Raw genomic sequence first — 13417 nt, forward strand, 5'->3', positions numbered from 1 at the left:
CAGAAAGGAAGAGGGAGAGACCCACTTGCCTACGCACTCACTGTATGTTGCCTTAAAGGCGGTGATGATGGTGTGAACAGAACTGAAGGAAGACAAGGTAAAAAGAGGCCTTGTGCCCGGGGGAGACTTCACATTTAAACTGCCAGGGAGGAGGAGGATTTCTTTGGCTGGTTGTGGGAGGAACAGGGCATTCCAGGCAGAGGGATTAGCTGAATCAAAAGCTCAGGAGTGTAGAAGCACAAAGGATGCTCCAGACAAGGGATGGAGCGGAGCAGGTCATGATTGGGGTGAAGAAAGAAGGGAAGTAGGGTGGAAGAACAGGCTAGAGCTTGATTGTGAAGAGCAGACTAAAGGGTGTGACATTTTCCTGTAGGTAATGGGGACTTTCTCGTATGAGGAGAGAAGGAAGGAAAGAAAGGATTTACAAGAGGAAGTAACAGGGTCCAGTCACGTTTTGGGAAGATAACTGGCAGAAGGATAAAGAATCTTAGGCCCACTCTTAGCAAGAAAATAGTGATGGTGAGGATGATGACAAGTGACATTCCTGAGCATTAATTACCTGTGAGGACTGTGCTAAGTTCTTTATAGGCATCCTCTCATTTTATCATCACAGTAACTGTCTGAAGTAGGTATCATCATCATCATCATCATCATCATCATCATCATTATCCCCAATTTACCATAGATGAGAAAACTGGACACAGAGATTCAAACTCTTCCCTAAGGACACAGCTAATGTAAGGCCGAAGCAGCCTTATTCCAGCTGAGGTTGTTCTGACCTCAAAGCCTTGTCCCTATCCACCAGGCTACTTTGCCTTCTCACTGTAATCTCTTGCAGGTAAATTCACCTGCATCGAGGCCCGGTTCCACCTGGAGAGACAGATGGGCTACTACCTGATCCAGATGTACATTCCCAGCCTGCTTATTGTCATCCTCTCATGGATTTCCTTCTGGATCAACATGGATGCTGCACCAGCCCGTGTGGCACTGGGCATCACCACTGTGCTCACCATGACCACCCAGAGCTCTGGCTCCCGAGCATCCCTGCCCAAGGTAAGACCTACCACCCAGAGCACAGAACACCTGGACAGGTAAGGAGGACACTCCTCTCCCTACCCTGCCTGAGATAACAGGAGCACAAGGAATTCGTCACTATTTCTTTATCTGCTATACTTGGCAGGATCCAGCATTCTGATCTATCAAACCTTTCTGCCAGACTTAACATTATGTTCTATACAGTTCCCAGATGCCACATTTTGCTCCAACATTAGACACACATTCTGCTTCATTTACTATTAACACTCAACTCCACCTCCTCCCCCACTCACTTTTAGTGTTAAGTACAACATTCTGCTCTTTTCACCATTAATGTTAGATGCTTCGCGTTGGGGATCTCCAAGACCACCCCCACATTCAGAGATTTGACAGTACTCACAGGACTCAGCCTATCATTGTACTCTTAGCTAAGATTTCTCACAGTGATGTATTAAGGATACACAGCTGGAGGAGAAGGGGAAAAGACACAGGCAGAGTCTGGAGGAATCCATGTACCAGCTTCCTTGCTCTCTCCATCCCATGAGGAAGCACACAGAGCACACTCTTACCATAGCAACAAAAAGGCAGCCACATGTGTATGATGTTTCTGCCCAGAGAGACAGAGAAAAGGAAATTGTTTTGCGATTCATGTAAGATTACATACCCAATGTTTTTATTGGGAGCTGGTCGAGTAGGTACCCTCTGCCTGGTACAGACCAAAACTCCAGACTCCCAGAAGGAGAACAGATGTTCAGCACAAACCGTGTTGTTTGTACAGTCTAGGCACAGTGAGGCACCCTGATCAGTTAGGGAAAGTGGGAACACTCCCAAAATCTAAGTTCCCAGATGTCAACCCAAGGCCAACCTTGCAAGCAGGTCCTTTGTAAGAAGGCAGCTTCATGCCTGCTATGTTAACCTTTTCTGCGCATTTCTCAATCAGTCTTACATTTCTAATATTATAAACCACATTCTGTTATCTTCACTCTTAACTCTTGAACCATATTCCACTCCACTCACTATTAACACCAGACACAGCATTTCACTCCATTCGCTGTCAACGCCAGATCCACACTCTGCTCTGTTCCCTCGGCTAGACACAACATTCTGTTCCATTCTTCAACAAGAGACACAGCATTCCACTTCATTATTGACACCAGACACTACTTCTCCTCCAGTCACCCTTAAAATAAATGCAACGTTCTGTTCCTTTCACTATTAACACTAGACCTCTCATTCTGTTCAATTCACTTTTAACACTAGACATGATGTTCTGCTTCATTAACTTAATGCCAGACACCACCCACTCCTCCATTCTCCCGACTTGAGGTGCAACATTCTGCCCCCTTCGCTGCAAATGCTGGATGCCTCGTTCTGCTTGACTCTCTTGTAATGCTAGGCACTGTATCCTACGACACTCACGACTGTTGTTGGAGCCATATTCCTCCCTATTCACTCAACACCAGACACAACATTCTGCTCTGCTATTAATGCCAGACGCCATACTCTGCTCCCTTCAGCCTTATGTTAAATGCAACATCCTGTGCCATTTCCAATTAATGCCAGACTTAACATTCTGTTTTGTACAGAAAACTTGAAAAAATATACAATGAAAACCTTAATGCCTTTCACGGGGATTCCAATTGTTATCCTTTTGCCATATTTACTTTCTCTGTTTCTATATATATAGAGGGGTAGGTCGGAAAGCAGGAAGGTAGATAGATGCAATTTTTGCTGAACCATTTAAAGATTACAGACAGCATGACAATTCACCTCGAAATAAAAAATAAGGATCACAATGACATTATCACATCTAAAAAAATTAACATTAATTCAATAGTAATTATATAGCAATTATATCAATATCTATTATATATGAATAATTATTGTTGAATCAGAAATAATTCCATAACATCATCTAATATAGAAATTTTATTTAAATTTTCCCAATTGTCCAAAAAAAATCATCAATGAACATGGTGAGGGATCCAATCAAGGATCCAATAAAGATTCCTATTGCATGTGGCTGCTCTTTTAATCTAGAATAGTTTCCTCACTGTTTTTAGTTTTTCATGACATTGTTCCATTAACTCTTAATGTGAGATGTGACATTCTACCTCATTTGCCATCAACACGAGATACCACTCTCTCCTCTATTCATCCTTACAATAAAACTCAACAATCTGCCCTTTGCACTATTAACACTAGGCTTTGCACACTGCCACATTCACTATAAATGCTTGAAGCCAAACTCTCTGTTTACTATTAACACCTGACAACACATTCTGCTCTGTTCAATTGTAACAGCAGACTGAATATTCTGCTTCCTTCTTCTCATGTTAGACAACCTTCTCCACTATTAACAGTTGATGCCACATTCTGTTTCACTTATAATTTACACTAGACACAACATTCTGCTCCACTCATTGTTAACACTAGACTTGATATTCGGCTCCATTTGCTATTGACATTCAACCTCACATTCTTCTCCATTCACTTTTTTTAAAGCGTAAAATTCAATGGCATTCAATATATTCACAACGTTGTACACCCTTACCGCTATGAAATTCCAGAACATTTTCATCACCCCAAAAGGAAACTCCATACTCACTAATAGTCAGTCCTCATGCCCCACTCTCACGAGCCTCTGACAACCACTAATCTGCTTTCTGCCTCTATGGATTCATCCATTCTGTACATCTCATATAAATGAAATCATACGATGTGTGCACTTTATGACTAGCTTCTTTCACTTAGCATAATGTTTTCAAGGTTCATCCATGTTGTGGAATGTATCAGTACTTCATTCCTTTTTTGCAGGGTGAGGGGGGAAGATTAGCCCTGAACTATCATCCACTGCCAATCCTCTTCTTTTTTGCTGAGGAATACTGGCCCTGAGCCAATATCTTTGCCCATTTTCCTCTACTTTATATGTGGGACGCCTGCCACAGAATGGCTTGATAAGCAGTGCACGGGTCAATACCTAGGATCCAAACCCGTGAACCCCGGGCTACCAAAGCAGAGCATGCGAACCTAACTGCCGTGCCACTGGGCCCCTTTCATTCCTTTTTATGGCTGAATAGTATTCCAGTGCATGGGTATATCACATTTTGCTTATCTATTCATCAGCTGATGGACATTTGGATTATTTCCACTTTTTGGCTATTATAAATAATGCTGCTATAAACATCTGTGTACAAGTTTCTTTGTGGACGTATGTTATCAAATCTCAAAGGTATATACCTAGGAGTGAAATTGCTGGATCATATGGTACTATATGCTTAACTTTTTGCAGAACTGCCAAACTATTTTCCAAAGTGGCTCCACCATTTTATAATCCCACCAGGGTTCCAATTTTTCCACATCCTCACCAACGCTTGTTATTGTATGTCTTTTCGATTATAGATATCTTCTTGGATGTGAAGTGTTATCTCACTGTGGTTTTGATTTGCATTTTCCTAATGACTAATGATGTTGAGCATTCTTTTCCTGTGCTTGTTGGCCATTCTATATCTTCTTTGGAGAAATGACTATTCAAATCTTTTGTCGCTTCTTTTTTTTTTTTTTTTTTTTTTTTTTGAGAAAGACTGGCCCTGAGCTAACTACTGCCAATCCTCCTCTTTTTGCTGAGGAAGCTAGCCCTGAGGTCACATCCGTGCCCATCTTCCTCTACTTTATATGTGGGACTCCTACCACAGCATGGCGTGCCAAGTGGTGCCATGTCCACACCCAGATCTGAACCGGTGAACACCGGGTCGCAGAGAAGCGGAACATGCGAACTGCAACTCCTGGGCCGGCCCCCTTTTGCCACTTTTTAATTAGGGTGTTTCTCTTTTTATTGTTGAGTAGTAATAGTTCTTTGTGTATTATAGATTTTAAATTCTTATCAGATATACGGTTTGCAAATATTTTCTTCCATTCTATGGGTTGTCTCTTTGCCTGAATGATAGTGTCCATTATACACAAAAGTTTTTAATTTTGATGAAGTCAAATTTATCTATTTTTTCTTTTGTTGCTTGTGATTTGATATCATATTTAAGAAACTAATGCCTAATCCAAGGTCATGAAGATTTTACCTATGTTTTTTTCTAAGAGTTTCATACTTTAGCTCTAAAGTTAGGCTTTTGATCTATTTTGATTTATTTTTCTATGTGGAAGGAGGGAGGGATATAATTCTTCTGTTTGTGGATATCCAGTTGTCCCAGCACCATTTGTTGAGAAAACTATTCTTTCCCTCCAGTGAATTTACTTCCTTGTCAAAAATCAATCGACCGTAGGTGTATGTGTTTATTTCTGGACTCTCAATTCTATTCCATGTTTATCCTTCTGGCAGTACCACACTGTTGATTACCATAGCTTTGTAGTAAGTTTTGAAATTGGGAAGTGTGAGTCTTCCAACTTTGCTCTTTTTAAAGATTGTTTTGGCTATTCTGAGTCTCTTGCATTTCCTGATGAACATCAATACAAATTTTAAGATCACTTAGTCAATTTCTGTAACAAGGAAAAAAAGGAATTTTGATTAAAACTGCATTGAGTCTATAGATGAATTTGGGAAGTATTGCCATCTTAACAATGTTAAGTGTTTCAGTCCATGAACACAGGATGTCTTCCCATTTATTTGGGTCATCATTCATTTCATCCCACTGCCTTCTAGACCCCATATAGTTTCTAATGAGAAATCAGCTGTTCATCTTATGGAGGATCCCTTGTATATAATGAGCTTCCCTCTTGCTACTTTCAAGATTCTCTTTGTCTTTGGCTTCTGACAGTTTGATTGTGGTGTGTCTAGGTGTGGATCCCCTTGAGTTTATCTTGCTTGAAGTTCATTGAGCTTCTTAGATGTGTACATTAGTGTTTTTCATCAAATTTGGGGAAATTTTGGCCATTATTTATTCAAATATTTTCTTCCTCTTTCTTTCTCACCTCTCCTTCAGGGACACCCATTAAACATGTTAGTGCACTTGATGGTTCCCCACAGGTCTCTCAGGCTCTGTTCATTTTTCTTTATTCTGTTCCTCAGACAGAATAACCTCAAGTTCACTGATTCTTTCTTCTGTCTGCTCAAATATGCTATTGCTCCTCTCTAGTGAAATTTTTAGTTCAGTTATTTTACTTTTCAACTCCAGAACTTCTAGTTGGTTCTTTTTTACAATTTCTGTCTCATGCTCTACTTGGTAAGACTTTGTTCCATACTTTTCTCTAGTTGTTTGGATATGGTTTCCTTTAGTTCTTTGAGTATATTTAAAATAATTGATTTAGAGTCTTTATCTATTAAGTCCAAGATCTGGGTGTCCTCAGGGGAAACTTCTTCTGACAGCTTTTTTTGTCCTATATATGAGCCTGTCTTAGTCAATTCAGGCAGCTTTAACAAAGTATCATAGACTGGGTGGCTTATAAATAACCAAAATTTATTTTTCACAGTGCTGGAGGCTGGAAGTCTAAGTTCAGGATACCAACAGAGTCAGATCCTGGTGAGGACCCTCTTCCAGTTGCAAAACTGTTATCTTAGTACTGTATGCTCACATGGTGGAAATAGAGCCAGCTAGCTCTCTGCCCTCTTCTTATAAAGGCACTAATCCCATTCATGAGAGCTCCACTCTCATGATCTAATCACTTTCCAAAGGCCCCACCTCCACGTATTATCACACTGGGATTAGGATCTCAACATATGAATTGGGGGGAGACACAAACACTCAGTCCATTGCAGGGCCATACTTACTTGTTTCTTTGCATATCTTATAATTTTTTGTTGAAAATTGCACATTTTACATAATATAATGTGGCATCTCTGGAAATCAGATTCTGCTCCCTCCTCAGGATTTGTTGTTGTTGCTGTCTTGTTTATTTGTTTAGTAACTTTTCTGAGTAATGCTAAAATGTCTGTATCCTTCACTGTGTGGAGCCACCAAGGACTTTGCTCAGTTAGCTTGTGGTTAGCTGAAAATTGGACAGAGATTTCCTTAAATGCCTGGAACCTATAAATCTCTCAGCCTTTGCCTAGGGGCTCTGTGTGTGTATTAGAACACATCTTCAATACTCGGCCAGGCAGTTTACAACTTTGCCTTTGCCTTCACTTCCTGCTTGCTCAGTGCATCAAGGTTGGCTAGAATTGAGAGCTAAGGGCCTTGGGTCTTCACTGAGCATTCAGAGGCCTAAGCATGCACATAGATTCCCAGGAATATGTCAGAGCTTTCTAAAACCCCCTGTGAGCATCTCATTCCCTAGCTTTTCCTTTTAAGCTTTTTGATCAACCTATTGTTTGCCTCAGCTGTTACCTACTGCCTCAAGCTGACATGATGTTGAACAATTGCTACATGGTGTTCAACAAATGCCCCCAGGGAAAAGACTGTTCACACTGGGCCAGCTCCAAGTCAGGTCAAATAAAGACAGCCTTGTGAATAGGGTCTTTCAGTGAACCACAAGGATGGTCAAATAACTCTCTGGGAATGAGGCACTAAAGGAGCTCCCGATCTGTTCTGCCCCATTCAGTGATTGCCAGGATACTGGCTTTCACTGTGCTTGCAGGCTGTTGGTTTTCAAGGCTAGCGTGGAGCTGGGGATGGGAAGATGGGAACAGGGCAAATTAAAACACCACAAAATCCCAAGAGAAATGAAAACACACGTCCACAAAAAAACTGGTGCACAAATGTTCATAGCAACATTATTCATAATAGCAAAAAGGTATAAACAACCCAAATGTCCATCAACAGACAAAGGGATCAATAAAATGTGGTATATCCATACAGTATGATATTATCTGGCCATAAAAAGAGTGAAATATTGATCGATGCTACAATATGGATGAATCTTGAAAACATGCTAAATGAAAGAAGTCAGTCATAAAAGGCCACATATTGTATGATTCCATCAGATGAAATGCCTAGAGCACGGACACCTATAGAGACAGAAAATAGATTACTGGTTGCTTAGGACTGGTGTAGGGAAATAGGGGAATGATGGCTAAAAGGTACAGTTTCTTTTTGAGGTGATAAAAATGCTCTAAAATTGCCCAGGATGTTGGTTGCCCACATGTATGAATGTATAAAAACACTGAATTGTACACTTTAAATGTGTGAATTGTGTAGTAGGTGAATTATACCTCAATAAAGCTGTTTTTTTTTTTTAAATGCCATGAAGCTTGCTGTTCTCACTGAGATTCAGCTGCTTTTCTTAAATAAATGCTCACATTTACCGCTACTAGCCTTTGGTTAATTAACAGAGCTCTGAAAAAGTTGAGTTTGACCATTTTTGCTGGTGTTCTCATTGCTTTTATGAAGGAAAGCTTTTGAAGATCTTACTCTGCCATTTTCACTAACATCTTCCATTTACTTCTAACATTAGGTACAACATTCTGTTCCTACTGCCTTAGTCTAAACACATACTCTGTTCCACTGTATGATAATGCTAGAAACATCATCCTTCTCTCATTAGTACTCTTTTAGGTACCATATTCTATTTTCCCCAATATTCTGTCCAGTCTCCTTGACACATTTCTCTTCTGTTTTCCTCTGCACCCTCCACCCTAATACCCCAGCTGAGGAGGGGGCAGCAATGGGTGACAGGGGGAGTTACAGAGGAGCAGACAACATCCCACCATACTCAATATTTCATTGTCCTCTGCCCTCACCTCCCTGTGTTCTTCCCGCATCCCCACTCCAGGTGTCCTATGTGAAAGCCATTGACATTTGGATGGCCGTGTGCCTGCTCTTCGTGTTCTCAGCCCTGCTGGAGTATGCCGCTGTCAACTTTGTGTCTCGGCAGCACAAAGAGCTGCTCCGATTCCGGAGGAAGCGAAGACATCACAAGGTAGGCCTTTGGGTCACTGCCTAAGGAGGGGCAGCTGGTGGTAAGTGGAAGAGTTCCAGGCAGCCTTGTCTTGTGATACTTGTTTCACTAGACCATCCTTTTCAGTGGGTAAGGCAGGCACAAAATAGAGATTAAAGTCCTAGAAGGCCTAACTTCCTCTCCTGTAAATAATGCCCTGATTAGGTCTATGGGCAGTCAGTCTTCCGACCTTAATAACACTACAGAAATTATCAGGTGATACCTGAAGACAGAACTGATGGAGCAAACGCTGATGCGGCCAAGATAATAACCAGCTATAAACCCAAAGCATGGCAGACTGAGAGATTTTTATTGGTGTTTTCTGCAAGCCTGCATTATTTCAGTGAGCTTGGCTCCTGAAGAGAATTGCACCACAAAAGGTGAGATCTGTGAATAGAATGTCCAGGTTCCAGGCCTTTGTTTCCTACCTCCAAGAAAGGAGCATCAAGCAAGATCATCCCCAAGACACCAAGCTTCTTAACTCAGAGCTTGTGTTCCAACCAGCAAATGCTACTGAGGAGTAAGTAGCCTGTGAGAGTAAACTGGCTCCCACCCTGGTCCATAACTACTTTCCCAGGAGACCTTTCTCCTGGAGATCGAAGAACATGCTTTTCTCTCCAGCCTCATCTTCACCCCACTTCTCCTTTGATCTCTGAGCACCAACCACTCTAGCTTTTCTCCTAGTTCCTCAAATACACACACAAGATTTAGATATCTTGTTGGCTCCTCCTGGATTGCTCTTCCAGTGCACTTTGCTTAGTATTAATCAAGCATTCCCTGAGGCATCCTTTCCTGATACCCTAGCCAAGGTATAGGTCCTGTATTGAAACTCTTATGCAAGGCTGTCGGGTATGGCCATGCAGGTTGTATCCCATAAGGGCCCCTAGCCAAGGAGGCACTGTTCTCTAAGTCTGCCTTGGTGTGGACTACATCAGCCAGAGGAAGGGATTCCAATTCATATGCTTGGAGAAGGGGGTGCCATTTGTCTAATTTGCGCTAAGATGCTATGCATGTTGGCAAAGGCCATGTTCTAATTGAATGCTATTTCTCTCCTTCTAAACATTTATCTTGATTTATAATTACACATTCAGTGATGTGATTGTTTTATGCTCATCTGTTCCACTGAATTATAAGCTTCAGAAGGGCAGAGACTCTATTTTTACTCAGTGCTCTATGCCTGGTGCCTAATACAACACCTGACATATAGTGAACATGCAATAGGCATTTGTCGAACAATGGACAAAATGATAAACAAGCTAATGAACAAGGAGGAGGCCTTCCAGGTAGGGAGCTTACCCAGGAGTTTTTCCAGTGACAGATGAGGGCAACTAAGAACTCATATACTAACACCTGTCGAGCCACACCACACACCTGCCACACACCAAGCCCCATCAAGCTTTAGATTGACCTGTTTAGATTAGCTTTCTGTCCAGCTACGACGTGCTTTGTGAAAGGACTCTGCCTCTTTAGCACTATTTGGTACGTGACTTCAAGCTAGACTCTTTCTGGGCACAGTTTCTCCATCTGTAACGTGGACTAAAAGGGCATAATGGGGGACTCTAGTGAGGATTAAATCAGATGCCAAAGTAGCTTTAAGTTTTGTTCCTGCCACACAAAATGATTACATAGGCAAAGATTTCCACCAGTATCTTTCTTAAACATAAGCAGTCTGCTTCAATTAACTTCCAGCAGTTTACCGTAGGCAGAAGGCAGACATTCCAAGACAGAAGATGTCCATGGGAGTTAAGATGTAATCATCCTTCTACATCTGCACTGGAAGAGGAAAGTGTCTTGGATGTAGCAAACCAGACAGGACTTCTTAAAAGACCCGTCGTTTTAGTCCTTCCATTACTGTCCATTGCATACCTAGCCTCTGGCTTTTAAAGTAAGCTAAGCAAGGAACTTACCAAACATGACTCTCTCTGGGATTTATTTTTTGCTTTTCCTTTTTTTCCCATGAGTTAGCAGCTTTTGCATTTCCCTCTGCTAGAAGGAGGTTAATACATTTGTCAAAGAGATACTTATTTGGGAACATTATGTCCAAAATATTTGACTAGCACCGGGTCGCCAAATTGTGCACCGCTCAACTCCAGGGGGCGCTATTTGCATAGACGAAAATGTAACTGGAGCCCCCTCCAGATGTGTAGTCTGTGGGCCTATAGGCTGCCTCCACCCTCACCAAATCCCTACCCATTTTACATACTAGAGGAAAACAAAAGCTTTCTCTCTGGTCAGGTAAAGTGTGACTAAAGCCTCTACCCAGATTTGATCAGATTCTCTTGCTCAGTTCCCTCCTCACTCTCTCACAGCGTGTTAGGGCCAGAAGAGCTCTAGAGAGCATCCTGTCCACTCCTCCGGTGCAAATGATGGCGGGGAGGAGGAGCAGGCCACCAAGATCACAGAGGCACTGATGGCAAAGGCAGGGGAGGTGCTTGAGGACATACGGCTTTTCTCAAAACATTGACCATACACCATCAGTTGCTTATCTGTTCACCAATGTTTCCACCCTGCAGCAGTTAAAAATAGTCCTGCATTTATTAGATCTTAAATAAGAACTAAGATTTAGCCCAAGGCAGAGGTGAAAAACTAGTAGCCAGAAGGTCAAAGTTGACATGCAAATATCTTTAATTTTGTGAGCAGTGTCTTAAAAATCTGGAATAAGGTGCCAGCATTTAAAAATCACATTTCCAGCTTCACTCAAAATATCACAGCATCTGGTCCCACTGGATTCACATCCCATGTGGTATTCGTGTACTGGAGCTGCCTTAAGTAAAGAATGCGTTCTCCAATTTGACACAGTCCCTTATAACGGGAGAATTTTTTCAGCCCCAGCTCACCTCATCACTCACATTTCTCCTGCCAGGCCCCTTGTGTACATCTGAATTAGTGTGATGTTGTTCCTAATGGCTCTGGACTTGGCCCAAACGTCAGAAGCTACAAGGACACAGAATTGGGCTCACCATAGATCTGGAGTAAGCCCCTCTGGATGTGACTTGTACACAGTGTCGTACAAGCTTGGGCTGCAGAAATCTGCCTTTAGCAGGAAGTTTGGAGAGGGAATTTTAAGCCCCAGATGGTGAGTGAAGAGGAACCAGCTACGTGGCTGAGTTTCTCCAAACCTGTGAGCTTGGCCAGGCTCCCCAACTCCCACCATCCTCCCATGTTACCTCATTTGTTGGGCAGAAACCATCTGTCCTCGAATTCCCTGACCGGCCTCATTAGTCAGATTATTAGGAAACCTCTGTGAGCCCAACTCAGTAGGCACACTACCAACCTCCCTGGGTTCTAGAGAACACTACCAGATTTCCATCCCGAAGCAGCTCCAGATGTAGTCCGGCGTTTGTTTCCTGCCACCTGCTGGGCAGGATAGGAATAGCAAGCCTTTGTCCGGTCATTTCTAGGGAATTTCCTTCTTGCTGGCTACAACGTGAAATAGGTAATCATCTAAACAGATGAGGCTTCTAGGACACACTTTCACCCCTCCCGCTCCCATATTTAACAGATGAGGAAGGCAGAGAGTAATTCACCCAAAGTTATGTAGAAAGTTAATTTGATGCTTCCCTCTGCATAACCAGAGCCAAATGAAAAACATTTTCAAGCACCCCACCCTGTGGCAAGGGTAGATTTATATTGATAAGCAACAGAGTCAGAACCAGCCCCCTTCCAGGCACGGGATCCAGGAATCTGGCCAGTTTCTCCCAACTCCTCTCCTTGGCCCTAGCACAAACACTCCACTGTTGCCGTACTCTTAGACAAATATTTATTGAGCATTTATTTGCCAGGCTCTGTAGCACAACCTCTTTCCCCAACTTCTGCAATGAAGGTGTTGGGCCAGATTCAATCATCTCCCAAAGATTTCTTGAGCATTTATCATATGTCTCAAATCCTCCTGGTGATAGGAATATAACCCCGTCAAAATAAACCAAAAAAAAAAAGGGAAGCTGGGACTGATGAAGATACACAAGTAAATATTTATTCAACAAATGCTTGCTGAGTTTTGAGCTCACGTCCAGGACCTACGTTTGTGTGTTCAGCGTTGAGGGTGCAATGAACACGGCAGACTTTGCCTCTGCCTTCATGGAACTTACAGCCTAACAGGAGAGACAGACATTAAACAAGAATATGATGTGATAAGAGCTTAAATAAAACAGGGAGACGTGCAGGGAGCTATGGTGCGCACAGCAGGGCCGCCTAGCCTACCCTTGGGCTCAGGGAAGGCTCCTGAGTGAGAATCAGTTCAGTGAAAAGAAGGAGTTGGCAGCAGGGGTGGATTTAGGAGTGTGTCCCAGGCAGAGAGAACAACTGACACAGAGGCCCAAAGTTGAAGAGAAGGAATGTGGCACTTAGGAATATGTGGAAATATTTCAGGATGACTGGAACATAGAATGCCAGATAGAGAATGGCACAAGATGAGACGGGAGAGGCAGACAGGGTCCAGATCATCCTAAGGCTTGTTTACCATGTAAGGATTTTAATTATCTTGGAGTCAGCGGCAGCCTACTAAAAAGTTCTAAACAAAAGATGATCACTAAGATCTGATGGGATGGGAGATGAGTGGGGG

At 42.4% G+C, this 13417-nt stretch overlaps 1 protein-coding gene across 2 annotated transcripts in view; it reads left to right on the top strand.

Annotated features, from left to right (window-relative positions):
• Positions 1-13417, top strand: part of GLRA1 (glycine receptor alpha 1) — a 78935-nt gene that overhangs the window by 59215 nt on the left and 6303 nt on the right. For both annotated transcript variants that reach the window (XM_001503630.6, XM_001503632.6), the window contains exons 7-8: positions 839-1053; positions 8692-8838. In XM_001503630.6, the coding sequence (XP_001503680.1) occupies positions 839-1053; positions 8692-8838 (362 nt within the window). The remainder of the gene's footprint in view (positions 1-838; positions 1054-8691; positions 8839-13417) is intronic.

This window comes from Equus caballus, chromosome 14 (assembly GCF_041296265.1).
Source record: "Equus caballus isolate H_3958 breed thoroughbred chromosome 14, TB-T2T, whole genome shotgun sequence".
NCBI classification, from domain to species: Eukaryota; Metazoa; Chordata; class Mammalia; order Perissodactyla; family Equidae; genus Equus; species Equus caballus.